The following is a 20609-nucleotide window of genomic DNA, read 5'->3' on the forward strand; positions in this document are numbered from 1 at the left end:
ATGGAAGATGGAAAATACAAGCTAAATAGAACATTTTAGACACAAAGACCATCAGATCACCCCTCTAGCTTGTGGTTAGAGGCTGTAGGTAATAGGAGAAAAGAAATCATGCTGGATTGTGACGGACTTCAGAATCATGTGTTTCCACTTTGGACATGCCTGTAAACCTCTTCATTATTCACCGGGGCAGAGTTGCAGGAGCTTCCAGCGTTTGCAGCGAATGCCTTCATGTGTGTCTAATTACATGTTTAACACGAGGTGAAGTCATTAACACACGGGCACCGCGTCAGATGTGGAGCCAGGCGGCCATGGGTGAAAATGGAGAGAAGAGCACACAGACGGTAACGTGAACTACTCCTACGTCTGACTTGTACTTATCAGCACATTTCTTTTATTACAAGATGAAGTTTACATGTTTATATTCGTCAGAGTGAAGAGAAACTTTCTCTAATGCATTCAGGGTCTCAAAATCCAATTTGAAAATCCTTTCAAATATTTATCCTCTACTTATAAAATATTCATATTAATGACATGATATAACATGGTGTAACAAGCTGCAAACTGAATCAATTATTCAAAGAAACCAAAAGTTTTGGTTTGTGTTAATACCTAAGTAAATGGCTCCACCTGGTGGCAAAGAGGTAGAACTGTAGTCATCTAGTGGTGACAGAAAAATATCTACAAATAAGGCAAATAAGGCTATTATATAACATTAATGTTATATAATAGTAACTGAAATTTTATGGCTAAAGAAGTAGAAAGAAATACTTAAAAATATTTGTCAGAAGAATATAATGCATGTGAGGATGAATTTAATTTGGATTTATCCAAATTCAAGGTGATTTTACTACACATGTTGAACACATGGAGAAAAGTTTCTGCAGCTCCACCATCTGATTCATAACTCAGCTGAACATTATGAAATAGATTTCTGACTGAAACTGGGTTGAAGAGTATATCTACACTGTTTGTGTTTGTTCATGTTTATATGGAATATAACTGTTAGAGTTGCTTTTGAAACCTAATCATGAAACATTAATCAATAATCTGCAAAATGTAATGCTGACTGTGTGTTCTATGACTTTGTATTTTTGTGTCTTTATGATGTAAAGCACTTTGAAATGTCTTGTTGCTGAAAGTGCTGTATAAATAAAGATTTGATTGAGTGATATAAAGTCATGAGAAAAGCCGAGCTAAGTCTTTGTGAAGTTGTGGTGTCTCACCTGAGCTTTTGTCTCCAATATTTTTGCCCTTAATTTTCTTTTAAGTTGGAGAAAATTCTAAAGAAGAAGTAATTTTAAATTCTACGGTTACTTAAAAGTGTTTATGTTCATCAATCAAGCAGTCACAATGTTTTTTACTGCATACATTATATTTAAAGATCATGCTATGCCCAGATAACTGTTTACAGCAATATACTCTCTCAGATACAGGAAAATATTCTCCTGTATCTGTAGCATCTCTGGTATATCTCACATTAAAACACTGTTTTACAAACCTACCATTTTCAGCTCCGTTCAGATTTTAAATATTTCTTTCATTGCCACTTGCTGTTTCATATTTATGTGATATAACATCCATTGTACCTGGTTCAAGTCCAGGTACAAGCCTTCATAAAATCCTCACAAAATCCTTAAAGTTTTGAATATTCTCTACATTTAATGGGAGCTATTCCTTTAGCACATACACCAAAAAAAAAAGTTAAAATCCTTCTATTACTCCTTCTTTTTTTTATTTTTACAGTGGGGAAAATAAGTAGATACACCACGAATATTTCAAGTTTTCCCTCTTAGAAAAAACAGAGGTGTAATTTTTATCAGAGGTACTCTTTAACCCTTGACAAATCAGCTATTTATCTCAATATAAAAATACCCATATGCAGTTGTGTGTGTGATGATATGACATCACCAGGCGCTCAGCAGTCGACAGGATTTTTGTCCTAAATGCAGCAGCTGTTCAGTATCAAAAAGAACTGAAGCTGCGTTCAAGTTCCTCAGTTTAAAATGAAAAACTTTTCAAATACAAAATTTTGATAAATTATTAAAATGACATATAAATCTCATTTGACTGCACGTGTTCACAGCACTCCAATGTGAACCAGAGCGACGTTAAAGGTGAGTTAATCCTTATTGCTGTTATGAGTTGTTTCATATTCTTCATAAAAAGTACTTATCAACTTTTTCCCGTTTTGTCATCTTACAAACACAAAATTCTACTAACTTTGGAAAGTAAAGCAGCCCCGGCTCATCAGCATGGACAGCATCCATGAATGTCATTCTTTACGTCTTGCCACATGTTCCAGGTAGGATTTATGTCTGGACTTTGACGAGGCCATTTTATCATAAGGATATGATCAAAACCCTTCCATTCCTATAACATGATACTGCCAACACCATGTTCAGGGTGATCACAGTTCCACCAAACATGCTGCTTTGCATGCAATCTTAAAACCATCCTGTCCATAAACTCCTTAACATAACACTGCCTTAACATTTGTTGTTTTAACTCACAGAAATCCTACAAAACTTCCATCATTTTGGCTCTTTGATTGCAGTTACAACCTCTAAGTATGCTGCATAAAAACAGCTTTTGTTCCAGACAAATCCAATCATCACCTGGCCTCCTGTGGGCCGCCGCCTTGTTTGCAGAGTTTATGACCATAATCTATCCTGCAGCTCAGCTATCTGACATGCGCTTGCTTCTGAGGCGATAAAGCAAAGAGACCTCAAACATGAGTAATGGCCCCTAAAAGAGGGGATCATGGTGGGTTTGATGAACCGATCTACTGATCAGCCTGATGATCTTGGGAATTTGATCCCTTTTGTTTGTGCTGATTGATCAGAGATGATCCTGGAATCAACTTAACAGGGGGAGGGAATAAACACGTCATTCTGATATGTCCCTGTTCAAATAGTAACGGGGGGGGATGTGGGAGAAGGAGCGACCATGTTGACCAGGGCTTGGGTTTTGTGGAAAAGTGAGCATTAACAGGTGGCTTTTGAAAACGCGCCTCATGTGCGTCACTGCTCCGCTGTTCGTTTGCTCTCTTGCGACTGGCCTGATGCTGATAACAGGAAACTGGCCGGAGAAACACATGAAGAGGAGGAACGGCAACAAAACATCACAACGCGACAAGTTTATGCATCACGTTAAAGTAGTAACACCTACTCTGTGCTGATGTTGCAAATATCTTTTGTAATTTGTTCTAATGTGGACTGAAAGTCTGCAAAACATGTACAGTCTTTAAATCTGATAAGAGTTCTACAGTTTGTAAAATCAAGTATATATACTGATTAGTTACTGAATGAGACAGATATCAGTAATTTAAAGTGTTGGTTTGCAACAAAATGTGTTGATTCCTAAGAATTTTGTGGAAGATTTCTTATTATTCTCGCCCTATTGTTCTCTATGCTACCTTAAACTTTGGCAAAGTTTTAATATAGGCAAAGGCTGTACAACATCTGTCATATCAAAAGTTCATGAAATGAAATTTTCTGATTCATACTCGATTCAATAAAGAGAAACATCAAAAATAGAAACTGGTTTGTAAATCATAAAATGTTACCAGAACAGTAATAAACTTATGAAATGTATTCTAACAGATACATAAATGTTTCACTGACAACAGCAGCTATGATGTGACCTTCATTACCAAAAAAAGCTTCTGAGTTATGAAGCTCAGCTTGCTAGCTAATTTTGCCGTTAGCGTTAGCTCTTTTGCTAGCTAGCTGAAGCTAGACACAGGCTTTCATTCTTTTTCACAGAATCTTCCTCAGCCACATGTTGACATATTCATTCATAAAAACATTCACAACATATACAAACATCTAACACATAACTGAACAGCTTTAATTAAATCCTAAACTAAATGTTTACGTAGGATTTGCTAGCTAACGTTGCTAGAAATCCAACTTTCTTAATCACTGCATTTCAAAACCAAATTGTTTGAGTTTAATATTCAATATTCTCCAAAAATCATTTTGACAGAGTACAAATTCAATTAACAAGACTCCAAACTACATAAAAAATAAAGGAAATTAGTTATTATTGAGCAATATGTTTAAAGCTAATGCGTCTGATTTAAACAATTTTGATTATCTGAAATTATATTGACCTAACCCAGCCCAAAAACTCCATAGGAAATATGTTTATGACTGAACATTATTGTACAAACTAATAGGCTTGATTATAGTTCTTTATTATTATTATTATTATTATTATTATTATTATTATTATTATTATTATTATTATTATTATTATTATTGCATGTGTGTTTGCAGTGTGAAAACCAAAAAAACAAGCCTTCACACTACAAATGAAGGAAAATAATTTTGATTATTTATGTTGAATTGCTTCCAGAATCAATTTTTATAGTGTACAAACTGCACATTGCAGACAAATTAGGAATATTTTTGTTTTTAGTTGCAAATACTCAAATAAATAAGCACAAAATAAGTCTGAATAATTCTAATGGCTTATATTTAATTCCCTTCAAAATTAAGTTTCATAGCTTAGGAATTGGTTGAAAAGGTCAAACTAGAGATTAACGGGAAATGAGTCATTTGTTTATTTATTAATTGTTGAATTGTTTTCACCTTCTCTTTGTCTTTCCTCTTCCGTCATCAATGAGGACCCAATGCCCAACCCCCCACCCCCCGCTGTTTGCAGAATACAGGGCCAGCCTGTGCCCCCATCCCCTCTCCTCTCCCCCTCACCTCATCACCCGTCCTCCCCGCAGCGCAGGTGCCGGGGCTCAGTCCACTCTGCTTGACAATGCCAGCAGGAGCTCTGCGCCTCTCCCTCTGCCTCCTCCTCGCCGCCCTCCACCTGAGCTGCGTCCCCGGCGGGGCTCTGGATGAGGCGCCCTTCGAGCTGAAGGATTTCCCCCGAGCTCCTGCGTTTTCTCCGCACAAGAAGGCGCCGCAGTTCATGCTGGATCTGTTCAACGCCGTGTCCGTGGCCGACGGGGCGCACAGAAGCCAGAAGGAGATTCTGGAGGGGAACACGGTGCGCAGTTTTCAGGACAAAGGTGAGCGGAGACACATTTATTACAACTTTATTGCATTTTATAGATTTACAGGGGGGTATGCATTTTTTTATTAATAAGGAAGATTTTTGCGCTGAAAGGCACAGATGTCAGTGCGTAAATCTTCGGGGAAAGGAACAATTACGCACGGACATGCGTCTATTTGACTTGATTTTCTGGAGCAAATGTAGCCAATCATGTTCCTTCTGTTTTCTGTGGCCTGCAGGACACACCGGGCAGAGGATCCACTTTTTCAACTTGTCCTCTCTGGGCAGAGAGGAGAAAATGATCAAAGCTGAATTCCGCTGGTTCCGAAAGAAACACAAGTTCTACCTCGGAAACTCCTATGGGCCTCATTTCTATAAGGTGACTCTTAAAAGTCACCTTTATTCTTTATTTGACATGGCTAAATGTGCAGAATATACTCCAAACTTTTATTTAATATGCAACACATGTCATTTAAAAAGTCAACTTTTGATACTTCGTCACAGTGTAGTTTAGTAAAATAGTAAATATTTCTGGTGATCATGATTTACAGCCATTCAGCAAAAATGTTTTATTTGTTTTTGCTTACAGGTAATGAAAACATGACATTAGAATATTACATCAAGGCTATAAAAAAAAACTTTAAAAAGTCATGTGGGCTTAAAGAAAATTATGCTACATACCTGCTTAACGTTTACTTTCAAAACAAAGTTTTGATCTGACAAGACTCATTGGGACTAATCGTTTATTGAATATATATGGAAAGTTAAGTGAAAGGAAAAAGTGAGACAAGAACACATTGAATTGATTCAGAATTCCTAGGACTAGGAATTGCAGTGATCATTCAAACTGATTTTTTTTACCACACTTCTACTGTCATAGCAACCAGAGCTTCCTCAACACCTGAGCAAATACAGTAATTTATGCCAAAGTAGCCCCAAAAAACGCGTTGATAGAAGTATTTCTTCAGCGAACGTTGCTGCGTTTTCTCGTCCAGGTGGGAGTATACGAGGTTCCAGACAGCAGACTGAAAGCCCAGAGAGGAAACCTCATCACGTCCAGGCTGGTGCCCCTCTACACACAGGGATGGGAGGTTTTCAATGTCACTCAGATGGTAGGAGAAAATGTTCACAGTAGAGATTCACCGGTCAGATATTAATATCGATGATGACAAAAATTCTAGGTCAGGTATCGGTGACGTTGTGTCCGATCCAACAGACTTGGACCAATCTTGTTTTGGTGAATATCAGGTGTCTAAATGGATCCAGAAGAGTCAGGAGAACAACGGCATCCTGGTGGTGACGACGTTCCCCTCCAGTGACTGGATGAACTCTGAATCCAAGCAGCTCCAGTTGACAGACACGAGTGCCTACCTGGTCGTTTTCTCAGACGACGGGAGGATGGAAGCGAACCGGTCATACCTGGGTAAGTCGATATGGGGCGAGAGCCTGAGACCAATTCAACTCCGTTGCCATGCTAACGGTTTCCATCCTCCTGGAACGGCAGCGTCCGAGTCTCTGGACCACCTCAGCAGGAGGAGACGCGCGTCCTCAGACTTCCCTCCCCGCGGTCGCCCCCAGTCCTGCCGGCGCGTGCCCCTCTTCGTGGACTTTGACGAGATCGGCTGGTCGGGTTGGATCATCTCTCCGCGCGGCTACAACGCCTACCACTGCAAAGGCTCCTGCCCGTTCCCGCTGGGCGTGGGCCTGAGGGCCACCAACCACGCCACGGTGCGCTCCATCATGCACGCGCTCAAGCTGCCCGGGGAGGACTTGGGCGCCCCCTGCTGCGTGCCCGACAGACTGCAGTCCATCAGCTTGCTGTACTTTGACGATGAGGAGAACGTGGTTCTGAAGCAGTACGACGACATGGTGGCGCTCAGCTGCGGCTGCCACTGACCCGGTTTGGCTCTGAGACATGATTAGAACTGATGATTAGAGCTGGTTAGAACATGTTTCCTTGTATATGTTTAAATATTGATTTATTTTAAGAAATAAAAGATTCCTTAACTATTAACCCAAACATTCTCTGGTGTTGTGAAAAACGGTTAGTGGGCAAACCGCTTTAGGGTCGATGAATCTATTGTACTCAGAATGGTTTGATAAACCAACGTTTTTCAAAGTTGGAGTTGCCAAGGGGCCCCAGAGGGGCCTCAGAAAGCTACAGGGAAGATGAAGAAGAAAAGAAAAAGAAATAAAAATGGATCCAGTACATTTGTGTATATTCCTTAAGCTAACTTGGCAAACGCAAAATGGAAAAGTCTCTGTAAAGAAAAAGAGCAAAGGAAGCGTCCACCAGCTTTGCTTTGCTGCTGCAATAAAACACTAAGAACTCAGACGCTCCAGGTAAGAAGCAGCACAAACATGATGCTGTATTCACTAATCCAGTGATTCCCAACCCTGGTCCTCAAGCCACACATATTTTAGAGGTTTCCCTGCTTTAATGTCCTTGATTCAGCTGATTGCAGTTCAACAAATGCCTAATCAGGAATCAATTGAAATCAGCTGGACTGAAGGAAGGCAATACAAGAAAAAAACCTTCTAAAAGTTGATGTTTGGTATATTATCTTAGCATTGTCGGTGCATTTGCAAAGAGAATGTGAGATTAAATACAATAAATTATTATTTAATGTACATAAAATAATAGTTATGTTAACTTAAATTGGAATTACAGTTTGACAGTTGAGAAGCATTTAATTGTTACATCTGTAGGAGTATGAAGAAATTTTCAGCAATAGCTTCACGTTTATCATGTTATGCACTTAAACATTGTTTATAGATCAAATTCCCTGTCAGCATAACTTTAAAGAAGTGGCTGTGTTTTCCTTTTATATTTTTTTTTATAACTTAAAATGAATAATCAGCAATCAAAGCTGACTTATTGTACATCCTTTTAGTCGTTACAGATCTTATTTTATGTTGCATGGAAAGACATTGATCACCATGTAGTTTTAGTTCCCAACATGTGTCTGGTTTTGTATTTAGTTTGTATATTTCCAGGAGAGTTGGAGTCTTTACACATTGTGGACAGTAGGTGGCATTGTAGAGTCGTACCTTGAACACCTGTACGTTACAACACACAAAGCAAAAGCCTGAAGGACAACCACATATTTTGTGCTGAATGGGCACAAAACGTTGGATGTACTACTTTAACTTGCTTTGTTGACCCAGTTATTAAATGTGAATCAGTACTACTGGATACATCTCAACTTGTGAGCCATCACTTTTAGAACACTTGATGGATCCAGTTGAACTGGAGTGAATAATTTGATTTGTATAAAGTTTTTTTTTTGAAGATACACAGTCTTCACATTTTTACAAATAAAACTCCAAAAGTAAAGAGCATTTGTATTTAAAGCTCAATACTTGGTTGAACCACCTTTTGAGGGTATTTTGAGGGTATTTTTCTAGCAACTTTTCACAAATATAGACTAAATTCTTTCCCCATGTCAAAAGTATGGCACTTGTTCAGCAAAACATTTCTAAATTATTAAAATTTAACTGATGCTATTGCAAAAAAAAGTAATACAAACCTAAGAAAAAGAAGCAAAATTATTGAAACGTATTTGTAGTGAAATAAAGAGTCCAGCTGAACTCTGTTGAAAACAGTTGTTTATTTCATTGGAATGGATCACAGACACAAGACAGCTCTGCTCGACTAGCTGAGAAAAATGCAAATGCAAAAAAAAAAACTTGCACCAATTCTTCTGCACATCTGAAAAACAATCCGTGAATGCAAAGTTCAAACTTTTCCAATAACAACTGGAATTTGTGGCGTTCGAAATACATTCAGCAGATGGCTAATTAAACACACGCAAAATGTCTTAAAAAGTGTTATTGTGTGGATGTTAACAGTCAAACTCAGCAGTATGAAAATTTTGTATTGCTATTTTAAGTGTTGAATGGATTCAAGTAAGTTTAATGGTAAAGGGTTTCAACTTATCAGGCGAAAATAGAAAGGCAACAAAATTACCACGTAAGAAAACAAAACCCACTACACCTGAAAATAAGTGACGATTTATGACTACTTCTGTAGTGTATTACAAACTTTCAGCATTTACAAAATATAAACATCTCGCCTTGAAGCATGTCTTTGCTGTTTAAACAGCAATATATTTACATCAATATGTCGGTTTTTCCTTACCAGATGCTGCTCATTTCAACATGAGTTTATATTTTTACATTGGCAAACAGAAACGAGCGAGCCAAAAGTTGATATTTCTTCTAAATATGTACTTGACTCAGACTCACTCCTCTATACAGGTGCTGCAGAGGCTGAGGTGCAGTCAGAAAGCCAGGACACGTTCTGTCCTGCATTAGCAAAAATTGAGGTCAACCAAAGTCAAAGAACAAAGACATGAGCATAAAAAGTTCATACCATTAGCATTTATTCCTCCATGAAGGCTCCAAGAACATTCATGGGTGAATAACTGGCATTGTAACACTGCATTGGTGGTGTGCTTTGCATTTGAAGGCTCATTTTTGTGGTGTTTTTAGGTGAATTACTACTGAAATATTAAAAAAATTGGGTAGAAAACATTTGGAAACTGTAGGAAACCTAAAGTAAAAGAAGTTAAGATTCGTTGAAAAAGGTTAAACCATGACAGAACATCACAAGAATAACTCCTAGAATGCAACAAACACCACAATGAAGTGAAACAACGGCCACATCAGCAGGGACAGTCCAGCTCTTCTGTCCCCAAGAACTCCCCTAACATCAGTTCCTGTTGACCATAGGCTGTCTCTAGGTATGGATGTCCCTCTTTAATATGCATTTTCCTTCCCCTTTCCTGGTGCCTCTGCTCTAACCCATTTGGTTCCACAAGCGTTGCTTGGATTTTGGCTTTCGGAGCCATGGGGGACAGAGGAACTGGCACAAAGCTGTGGTAAACGACCAGTGGTGAAGTCAGGACCTCTACGTGGGGCGCTTGAGGAACACCACCATCTGGCGGCTGGACTGGCAGCTGTACATAGCTTCCTGTACCGGGATCAAAGAAGGTTTTCGTCTTGACTTGTACTGGCAGGTCAACAAAGAAGTACTGCCCTGAGTTTGGATCCTGAAGGAGCTTTCGTTGGGTCATAGGGATGGACTGCGTGAGAATGGCGGGTTCCATGCTAGACTGACGAGAAAACTGGCTGGTTTGGCTTGACTGGCGAGACAGAGGCGGAATCTCAGTGCTGTATGCATCAATACTTTGACTTCTCCTCAAGGGGACACCTCTGCTCTGCTTGTCGGCGGCTCTGCCTCTCTGTTGAAGCTCATGCATGATGGATTTCTCAATGCGCTGATTCCTGGGTTCAAGCTTTTCGCTGGCTGGGATATCAGCACTAAGCCTATGCTCTACTTTACCTCCCAGGTACCTATCAATGCTCTGTGATCGATTGAAAGGCCTGTCTGACACGGGCCTGTCACTGATGTGAGCTTTGTACACTGGCACATTACTGATGACGCTGTCACTGCTGTAATCTCTGTGTTCTGACTTCTCTCGAGGATGTCTGTTGGCGCTCCGACCTTGTCTTTCCGATGCTGGATTGGGTCGTTCATCAGTTCTTTGGCTGTTCCCTTCCACTGAATCCTGACTCTTCCTTCGAGTCCTGTTTGTTTCTACTTTGTTTTGATTGTGGTTCTCATTGTGGGATTCGCGCTGGGGATTGCTGTCATTTCTGTGGTTATTTGAATTATGACGACTGCCATCTTTGTGCTTTTTATCACTACTCCTGCCAGTTTTAGCATTGCCACTGCTTTTGTGCTCTGATTTATCATTCCTCACCTTTTCAGCTTTGTGTTTGCTTTGAGATGACTTTTGTGATGATTTCTGGGTCTCTTCCTTCTTCATCCTTCTGTTTGTTAGTTTAATGGCTTTTTGAACCGCTTTTTCAGATTTTGGCAAGACTGCTGGAGGTTTGGGCAGCCCAGTTTGACTGTCATTACCACTGGAAATGAATCCTGATTGCTCACTGATGTCCTTTGTCATTTCACTCTCTTCAAGAACTTTAGCATTTGTCACTGCATCATCAGTTGGGTCAGCAGTACTAGTTGGTAAACTCTCAATATCTTCAGATGATGGGGTCACCCTGGAAAACCTTTCTTCTTCCTGTGGGATTAGTAGAGAATTCCCAACTTGGGATGTCCTGGGGCTTTCGTTTTGGATATCTGAGGACACTGTCAAGAACTGTGGTGATTTGCTTGCTGAAATCTCTATAGGTTTAAAGTCTTCAGGTGGAGTTATGATGATATTGTTGGTAGAAATGTAATTTACCAGTGAGAGCTCAGGGTTTTCCCTTGACTGATTTAACTCTTTGTCTATTTTGTCTGATACACTGTTACTACCTCTTGGAGACCAGGGTAGTACATGTTTCTTTGTCTTGCTATTAAAACTGTTGTCTTTGACTTTGAACAAGGCCGGGATTCCCAAAGTTGGAGAAAAAGTACTGGAAGATGATGTAGTTGAATTGCTTTCTTCATTGCCAAGTCTTTCATCTGTGATGACAATGTTTTTATCCATGCTATCCATATGCTGTAGCTCTGGTTGGTTTTGTGTGGACTTCAACCGTTTATTCATGCCTTCCAGCTCGCTTTCGTGATCGCTTAAGCAACAGTAACCCACCCCACCTCCATTCGAATTGCTTCGTTGTCCCAGTTCAATCACCTCCTCCACCTCAGCTGGTGAGTTCTCTAAAGAGTGGAAGACATTTGACTCAGTCTCTGTGGTTCTGTGCAGAGTACTTTCCACAGAGAAGTAGGACGACTTGGAGGACAAGCTCGCTTGATCAGGTGGGCTCTGTGCAACACTGACACCTTTTATCAGCAGCAAGGGTGATATAATGTTTCTGGGGATTTCACCAAGTTCTTCTGCATCTATAGTTACATCCTCACTAGTTATTTTGAAATGTTCATCTGGTTTGAAGTTTTTGATCAGATCGTCATTGTGTTTAATTAAATAGTCTGGTTTCAAGGGGGCTTTTCGTTTCACCTTGCAGGATTCCTGAGTGTTAGCATGACTTCCAGCTGTGACTTCCCTTTTTGGACTAGTGTTAATCACTGCATTGTTAACTAACCCATATGTAAATGCCACTGCTGCGGTGTTTTTTACCTCGTCCTCCCTCTCTTTTAAAGAGGTTTCTCTCTGACTAGGTAGAGCTTCCTCAGTATCTGCGTTTACATATATTTTAGGGCCTGTCTTGATGTCACATGACTGCTCTTCACTCCTTTCAAAATGTTCATTTTTATCATAGCCACCCACCAGATCTTTGTCACTTGTTGCCCTCCCATCTCCTCTACTAACTCCTTTTTTGCTCCTTGGTGGAACAGGAGGAGCATTTAAACCTTTGTTTTTCCTGTCATTTATCAAGTATTCCCTGCCGTCTTTACACACCTGCCCTGCTGTTTCTGGTAAACTGACATTGCAATTATGAGCATAATTATCAACTAACTTTTCCCCAACATCTTTATCTTTAACTTTTAAGCGTAAATGTTGGTCATTTCCTGCTTTGTTTACATCCAGTAGAGCTTCCCTACTTCCTAATCCGAGGGTCTCAGCAGGTCTAGGTTGGTTTGTTACTCTTAAATCCCCTAATCTCTGTTTTCTGTTTTTCTCCTGAAGTGGAGAAGTACTGTTATTCTTTTCTTCTCTTGGTCTAGTCATATAGTCTTTACAAGCTTTACCATCCTGTAACCATGTTTCACAACCTTCATCTAGAATGTTGTTTTCAGATGCTACAACTGCTTCCTGCTCTGTACATGTATTCCTTCTCTCCCGCTCTGAGATTATCTCCTCAAGAGCCATTTTAGCTTTGTCATAATTATCATTTAGAAGTACTTTGTTCACAACAACGTTACTGTCTACCTTTGTGAAGACCTCCTGCTTGCTCTGCTCCTTCTCTGCAAATATTTTTCTCTTAGCCGACGTGTTTCCTCTCATCGATAGCATACCTCTCTTAATGTTACGAAGCTCCCTGGAGATCAAGTTGTTTTTAACCTTTGCCTCCTCGTCAATGTTAAAAACCTCTTGTTTGTTTGTCACATTCTCAAGCATGCGATCACCAAGTCGTGCTCTTTCCAGCTCTTTCAAAGCCTGCAAATCGTTAAAAATATGCTCGCTATCTCTTATGTCTCCTACTGACTTTACTTCGACATCCGCCTCCATTTTTGCATTCACGTTCAAGTTGCTCTCCTTTGCTTGCTCGTCATCTGTCAATGTGCATCTCTGATGTTTGATAAAATTGTTCTGTCTGGATGAGAAGACATGCTTAGGTTTGCCTTGTTTATGGACAGGTTCATGTTCTTTATTTGGTAAATCTGGTTTTGCATCTACCAAATCACTATTAGAAGCTTTGTCAGCATAACGTCTTCGCTGCTTGTCAGGAGACAAGCAGAGCTGCAGATCTGATTTAGTAAAAGTTCTTTTTGGTACTGGTGGAGGCTCTTTGCTTATGTTGCTACTTTTGCTAACCAGTGTTGTATCAGATGGTTCATTTAGCAATAACCCATAGTTGTTTTCTGTTACCAAACTATCCCTCCCTCTTTCAAAGGGCTCTTTAGAAACTCTCTGATCCCTTTCCTTCTGCCTCATTACATCTGCGTCTGGTATCTGCTTGCTGTTGCTGTCTGAATGACTTGCTGATCGAGCTTTATTTTTGGCTGCATTAATTGCTTCCTTTGCGGCTCTGATTACATTTGTTGTACTAATGGTTTGGCCACCTGTGTTGTCTTCCTGTGAAGCCAGCTGAACTGCAAAGTCCTTTGTATCTTTCACTGGCCATTCAGTTTTCTCTGGGACATTTGGCTGTGTTTTCTCCCCTGATGATAGCCCCCCTCTCTCCAGTATGTGGGGTGAAATTATGGGTGAATAATCTTTGATGACATCTAAAGTACTTGGTGAAAGCCCTGTGTTTGTTGGCAGTGCATTTGGAGAAAGCTCTCTGTTTTTTGCATTAATCATTAAATCAGCGTTGGTCGAAACGTTGTTGCTTGGGGGCACTTGCAGATATTTCAGATCACTGTCAACAGGATTGGCTTTCTTGTACAAATTCAGGGATGGATAGTTTTGCTTTTTTGCCATTGGACTCTTGTTCTTCTTTGAGGACAGAAATGATGAAATAGAGTTCTCCTCTCCAAGATTGCTATTGTCAGCATCACATTTAGTCTGCAGTAAATTTGCCAACAAATAGTCATCTGATAAAGGCTTGTCACTGCAATGCCCTGTAAATTCAACATTTGATGGGGATACAATATGTTCCAAAACAGAGCCGCTAACTGTCTGCCCATCTTTGGCCGGTGTACTTAAGCCAGAGCCACTGCCTTCAGAAGGAGGATGATTCGCATTATCTGAGGGTGGAGATTGGACGCCACCTTCAGAAAGTTCCAGAGTTTTGAATTTATGTGGGCTGTATCGACTCTTCACCCTCTTCCTGTTATCCTTCAAGTTGAAGAGGATGCTCGATGCGAGCGATTTGTAGGTTTCTCGCTTGACAGGAGGTTCAGGAGTCACTTTGGCCTCAGAGTGAGGCCTGCTCAGAAGGTCGAGGACAGAGGGTGAGAGAACTGCCTGGAGGATTTCTGAAGTTTCTGTTGGCTGTCTGGAGGGAATGACGGGAGTCATCAGCTGACAGATGCTAAATGGAGTAGAGGCTGAAGAGCTTGCTTCCTGAATTGCCTTCACTTCCACAGATTCAGTGTCCTTTTTGACCACCAAAATGTTTTCATCCATTGGTTTTGAATTACTTTCTTGAGGTGGTTTTCGAAGTTGATTTGCTGGGATCACACTTTTTGCCCTGGGGCCATTGCGTCTCCATGGGGCAGCAGTCTTATCCCCTCCATCTGAGGAGCACCTCTTCTCAGCCAGAGGGGCCGCAGGCTTTGGCAGGACTTTTGGTGGAGGAGGGGCTGGGCTGGGTTCAGGAACTTTGGCGGTGGATGGCTCAACTCTTACTTTCTGGCATGACTGTACCTCCTCCGTATGCAGGATCTCTGATGTATGTGCCTCAGTCAGCTCCTTATAAAAGGGCAAGTCGTACCACTTAGGAACATTGTCAGCACAGAGAATATCGGTGACTGTGCTGTCTTGGCCAAAGGGGTACCGATTCAAATCTGTCCATGTTTGGAAAGGACTAAACTCGCTGTGGAGGAAAAAGTTTTTTATGTTCAGTTTTCTAAGCTTTGCTGTGGATTTTGCATTTTTAATCTTTGTCAGATTCCCAGATGAAAGATTGACATTCTTGCACTTTTTAGTAGAAGAACCACAACCAGACTTATTGTTCTCATAATGTCTATTGGTGAGACTAGTGTGATAGTCAGAGGAGAATTCTGAAAGCTCTCTTTCTATGCTGCGAAGTGCCGATTTATCCCACGATTCACCATTACAGTCTGTCATTCCTCCATTCCTTTCCTCTGTGACGCTTAGCACCTTGAGGAAGGACGACATGTGGGATATGTCATCCTGCTGCTGCTGTTTGCAGGGCTGAGCATCGTCTTTATCCTGTTTGTGTTGTCCTGCTTTTTTAGATTCCTTATGTGGGTTCTTTTTAAAAGGCTCCCCTGCTAAAGGCTTGAGGCAGCTGTACGGCGAGTATCCATACAAAAATTCGTCGTTGTACACTGCATCATCCCCGACGCAGAGACTACGGAAGGCCCTGTCGGTCAGGGTGCTGACCTCTCGATCCGTCTCGTCCATAAACAAGTCCGTGAAGCCGTTGGGGAAGCGATGGTGTAGCATGCTTCCCATCCGGTGGTTTACGTGTCGCTTTTCCACGCAACTCATGGTGTCAGCAAGTTTCTTGCTATTTTTTCATCACCAGTCTTGTGTCCTGTGTTGCTGCTGCAGCTCAGTGGGTCTTTCCCTTCAGCTCACACCAACATCAGGGAACTCTCGGGATCTGTCCTTCACCTACAAAGAAGCCACAATAAGCAATGTCAGTAAGGCAATGCATATTACAGGGTAAGCAGTGAGAACCTCGAAAAACTCATGTAATGAACCAATCGAGCATTACAGTATGATCAGTATTGACTAATCTGTGGCTATGCTCCATCAAACTGCAATTGTGCACCAACATTTGTTTTGCAAATATATCCACATTAATGCACCATTGTTTGCTTCCCACATGCATCCATGAGCCTGCAGTCGATCACTGGTCATAATGCTATGCCTGATCTTAATATTTTGAATGAATCTAAAGGGATTTAATCTGCCGTTGCACTAATAACCTTTATGTACACAGCATGTGGTGGCCTGGACCAAGCTGGAGCTATGCAGGCAGCAGACAAACACTTCAAAACATGCACTTGGCTATTTTAAGCAATGTGTGCTTCAAGCTGTTAGCACCAACTGACCTGCTGTTTCACTCAAAGAAATATAGTTTTGCTCCATTTACAGGTAACATTTAAAAAACAAATAAATGAACTTGATCCATATCATTTTTTAAAAAAAATACAGCTGCATCCCATATGTACGATTCTTTTTTATCAGGAAGGTTTAAGTCTGAGAAGCTAACATCCGGATTATTGCAAAGAAATGCAATACTATTAAAATGTCCAGCAGTTAAGCTGTAGCATGTGGCACAGGAAATGAGACACAATTAATTAAAAATCTCAGTCTACCTCAGCAACAGCTGCTCTACTGTATCTCGCTCTAGCTACCCCGAGTTCTCAGAATAGTTCAGTAACCCATTTATACCTCCTGACCTGAGAGCCTGCCACTCACATAAAACCTAAGGCTTCAACCACTCATGCAAACATCTCTTAAAAGAAAATGACTTTGACCAAATGAATAGTGAATCTTGCTGTTTGAAATATAATGAAACACAAGAAAACAAAAGCATTATGTCTAGAAATGTTCACATTCACTTTGATGGATGGCCTGATGAAAGACAAATTATTGCTGAATATACACTTTCCTTTGTAAACAACTTTAAGGACATGCTCAGATTTATTCAAAGCGAATTTCTGTCAAGTTGTTCCCTAACCTAAAGTATGAAGACGTGTTTTTAGGGGGCAGTGAGTTTGTAGAAAAGTAGATAAATCATTGAGTCATCGGGAAACTAACAAATTTTTATTTATTTTTTTCATAAATTTAGCCTTCAGAAAATCTTAGCCGAAAATTCTTATAGCTCTGCGATTCAACTCTTATTTGTTGTACTTTTCTAAGCTGAACGAATGGTGGGAGGCTTCTAATAAAGACAGACTAGTTGATTTTATCAACTGAAATTGAAAAACTTGGTGCCTGCTTGTGCAGGCACCAATATTGTTTGGAAGCTATCAACACTAAATCACAATTGGATGCATCCAGCAATCCAAACTAACAGAACTGTAGTTACATGCAACCTATTCGGTTGAAAAAAAACCCTGGAATAACCTTAACAGTCTCCTGTGAAGGTTTACATTTCATATCCATTATAATTGTCCTGCAAGTGATGGATTTAAACATTTTCAGTGAAGTTGTTTGAAATGACTAAAGTTAGCTTATCCGGGGAATGACTTTGACTAATGTTTAGCCTTCAAACACTTTGCAGTTGTTTAGCTGAGGAAAAAAGCAGCAAACTTAGCAAAAGCCTTTTGTTAATTTGTAGTTACAGTGGACGCCTGCCTATTTGCGGATTAGTATTCACGAATTCACCTATTTGCTGATTTTCAGTGGTATGCGACTAATTTATTCATGAGAAATGCACCTAATATTTTGTTTAACATATCTAAAAGTTTTGAGAGGAAATGCAGTTTGGGAAGCTAACGGCGTAATGCTATTTGACATGCCATTGGCTGGCGTTTTGGGAGTTATTTAGTTTCCTTAGCACTGCTACTCTGGAGTGAAAATAAGGAAGACTATTAATGTTAGCTTCTGCAATAGTGCTAAGACAGATTCTATGTGTAGCATTGCATTGTATTCAATAATATAGCATTGTGCTCAACAGAGATAAGCATTTTCAATTTGAGCTGTATCAATTGCTAAAATTAGCTTCCATAACTACCAGCAAACTTTCCATTGCTCTGAAGTTGTTTACCTGAGAAAACTGACACAGACTTAATGGTTTCTTTTTAAATATAAGTGTTTTATTGTTTGATAATATACAGTGTACCCCATGGAGATGAATGTATAATGTGAGTTGTTTTTATTGCTAAAATGAGATCAGTGTCAATTAAGCTGGCAGTTAGCTTGTCATGGCTCTGAAGTGTTTTGCCCTGAATAGCAAACAATTTAACAGTCTCTTGTTAAATTGTAGTAATTTAATATAAATAAAATGGAATTGCTTCCCATAAACATTTTTAACTTAGTTTTAATCACTAAAATTAGCTTTAATTGCTCAAACATATTGTCCATTTAGCTAGCAGTTAGCTTTCCACCACTCTGGGGATTTCTACACATTTCTACAAACTCGGTTAAGAGAACTATTACTAATTTATTTTTTCATAATATCCAGACAGCTCAATTCACCAGGTAAAAGTCTCAAGACCTTATTGACTTCACTGTATCTAAGGCCAGACTTACTGAATATTTTGGCTTTCTAGGACCTCTTGGTTGCCAGCAGCCTTCTACCTCTCATAACTAGATATCAGTTAGCAGCCACGGTACTTTCCCAGCATCTGCTTGTGTATTTATACTCACAAACGGAGATGGCCAAACTAACTGTACTGTACAAAGACTCAAACTATAAAGCGTAGACATTCTTTTTCATTGTAGATATTACATTATGGGTGAAATGAATAAGACAACATGTCTGTTTAGTGGTTTAAAAGTAAGAAAACGCATGAGTGATTAGCCAAAACACTATGAAAGGTTCAGTGTCGGCCATTTATCACATTTTAAATAATTTAATTTTAGTTCTTCCTTACCTTGGTGATGGGTGTGTCATGCTCACAGCAAGAGGTCTACCCACACTAATGTACGGTTAAGAACAAATCCCCAGAGTTAAGTCCAGCAATCCAGAGCAGCACCTGTAGCCAATACTCCAGTTAGTAATTCCTCATCACTAACTTTCTCTAAAGTTATGTGTTTAAGATCTAGGACAAAGAAAACTCACCTCAGTGAGTCAAGCCCCTGGATCCATGTTCAAATGCGCTGGTGTGCCCGGCCTGCTCAGCGCGAGCTCACAAGATACCAAAATAGACGCAAGTCAGCGTGGCCAAACTGAGCAGCAGCACAGGACCTGGCTTGATGCCTCTCATTGGAATAACCAGTAGGTGTCGAGTGGCAGGGTAAGACGGGCCAGCCGCCATGAAATGGACACTGTCATTGGTTATTTTTGTAACCGAGCATTCAGATCTGATTGGTTCTTGTATCGATCTTCCTTCTCTTTACTGTCTGGTACCTTTGAAAACAAGACTTGTCATAGAAGAGGAGGGAATTACTAGTTTGGACAATATATAGTGGCTGGAGGGTGAACTTAGCTGGTTATAACACTGGCTTATATTTAGCTGCCAACTTCTATTGCCTGAGTCACTCAAAGAAACGTTTGAGTGTTTGATATTGCACATTGCCTCATAAAAGTCCAGATTAGACATGCTGGGTGCAAACGTCTGCTGACTGGCATAATCAAGGCAGGGCTGGACTCATTCTTGTTGCTCAAGCTCTGTTTACAAGGCCGTGATGTGGAAATGTGTGACCGGATAGTCTAGTTTTAGGACTGATGCAGCTGTTGTTGCTGTGTGATTATCCTGAAACTTAGGAGGGGTGTTGTGTTGACTTATTGTGCCTCGTGGAAAGATAATATATGTGATTTATGTAACGGATCATCTCTGCGCATTCCGAAAGCAGAGATGTTTTTATTTCTCCAACCTCTACTGTGTGGCTCAATGCAAGTGTTAAAGCCATTAACAGCTTTATGTTTATTAAAGCCAATAAAGTTGTTTTTCCCACTTTTCCCACATTATTAATGTGCAAACACTACGAATGTCGCTTCAACCTCAGTAAAATGATACAGAAAATGGTCTTCAGGTTTTTCCCATAACCCATTAAATAACGTAACATTTCTATGCATTTGTCCTTGTAATGATGATGATTGGACATTTTCTTACCACATGCACAGCAGTTTCACAAACTTATGCTTCCTGTAAAAACGTCTATGAAAAACCACTCTGTAGCCATAAAAACTATCAAAACATCGAATAGTAAATAATGCAGTTCTATGGTATTTATGGAAGTGGGGGAGGAGGTTTGGATTGAAGCACAATCATGTATTGGAGTGACCCAGTCAAAGTCCAGACTGAAATCCAACTGATAGTCTGACTTTAAACACTTCATCCAAGCTTGGGCAAAAACATTCTGTCTCCAGATGCAAACAGCTGATAGATATGCTATAAAAATGGTGAATATGAATGCATGAGATGGTCATTTGCACAAAATCTAGAAAACCAGGCTAGATTATTTTCTCTTCACAATTATATGCTAATATTTATTGCTATGTCAGATAAAATCCCAATAAAACACATCGAAGGTCGTGGTTCCAACAAGACAAAGTGTGAAAAGAAATAAAAGGTGTAAATACTTTTGCAGGGCGCTGTGTGTGTTTTTGATGTGCCACATGCTGGACAGCAGACTTCCCCTTTTTGTCATGGCCTAAATAGACGATGATGTTCTGTGAAGTCAAAGTGTGAAGAAGTAGGTCAGTGT

At 40.1% G+C, this 20609-nt stretch overlaps 2 protein-coding genes and 1 long non-coding RNA gene across 4 annotated transcripts in view; 1 reads left to right on the top strand and 2 right to left on the bottom strand.

The window, feature by feature from the left end:
* The window catches only part of LOC108167289 (uncharacterized), a 98923-nt gene that overhangs the window by 19858 nt on the left and 58456 nt on the right, over positions 1-20609 (bottom strand). The window contains exon 3 of the long non-coding RNA XR_014084959.1: positions 4716-4992. This is a non-coding gene — a long non-coding RNA (uncharacterized LOC108167289). The remainder of the gene's footprint in view (positions 1-4715; positions 4993-20609) is intronic.
* LOC103482029 (bone morphogenetic protein 2) lies at positions 4716-7027 on the top strand. 2 transcript variants are annotated; one of them, XM_008437941.3, is made up of 5 exons: positions 4716-5029; positions 5253-5392; positions 6009-6125; positions 6262-6436; positions 6518-7027. In XM_008437941.3, the coding sequence occupies exons 1-5, from the start codon at positions 4774-4776 to the stop codon at positions 6907-6909; spliced, it is 1080 nt and encodes a 359-aa protein (XP_008436163.1). In that variant the 5' UTR covers positions 4716-4773; the 3' UTR covers positions 6910-7027. The 2 variants fall into 2 exon arrangements, with proteins under 2 accessions (XP_008436163.1, XP_008436162.1); XM_008437940.3 differs by having other exon boundaries at positions 6262-7027.
* On the bottom strand, positions 8606-19152 carry LOC108167288 (uncharacterized). Its single transcript, XM_017310893.2, has 3 exons — positions 19021-19152; positions 18833-18934; positions 8606-15896 (listed from the first exon to the last, which is right to left on the bottom strand). The coding sequence occupies exon 3, from the start codon at positions 15768-15770 to the stop codon at positions 9681-9683; it is 6090 nt and encodes a 2029-aa protein (XP_017166382.2). The 5' UTR covers positions 15771-15896; positions 18833-18934; positions 19021-19152; the 3' UTR covers positions 8606-9680.

The sequence above is a fragment of the Poecilia reticulata genome, chromosome 19, assembly GCF_904066995.2.
Source record: "Poecilia reticulata chromosome 19, P_reticulata-male-v2, whole genome shotgun sequence".
Taxonomy (NCBI): domain Eukaryota; kingdom Metazoa; phylum Chordata; class Actinopteri; order Cyprinodontiformes; family Poeciliidae; genus Poecilia; species Poecilia reticulata.

What these genes read in the sequence shown, in the direction of transcription:
- LOC103482029 (XM_008437940.3), top strand. Translation starts at nt 4,774, where the DNA reads ATGCCAGCAGGAGCTCTGCGCCTCTCCCTCTGCCTCCTCCTCGCCGCC. An exon ending in GCGCAGTTTTCAGGACAAAG is followed by an intron (nt 5,030 to 5,252) that starts GTGAGCGGAGAC and finishes TGTGGCCTGCAG; the next exon opens with GACACACCGGGCAGAGGATC. An exon ending in ATGGGCCTCATTTCTATAAG is followed by an intron (nt 5,393 to 6,008) that starts GTGACTCTTAAA and finishes TTTCTCGTCCAG; the next exon opens with GTGGGAGTATACGAGGTTCC.
- LOC108167288 (XM_017310893.2), bottom strand. Translation starts at nt 15,770, where the DNA reads ATGAGTTGCGTGGAAAAGCGACACGTAAACCACCGGATGGGAAGCATG.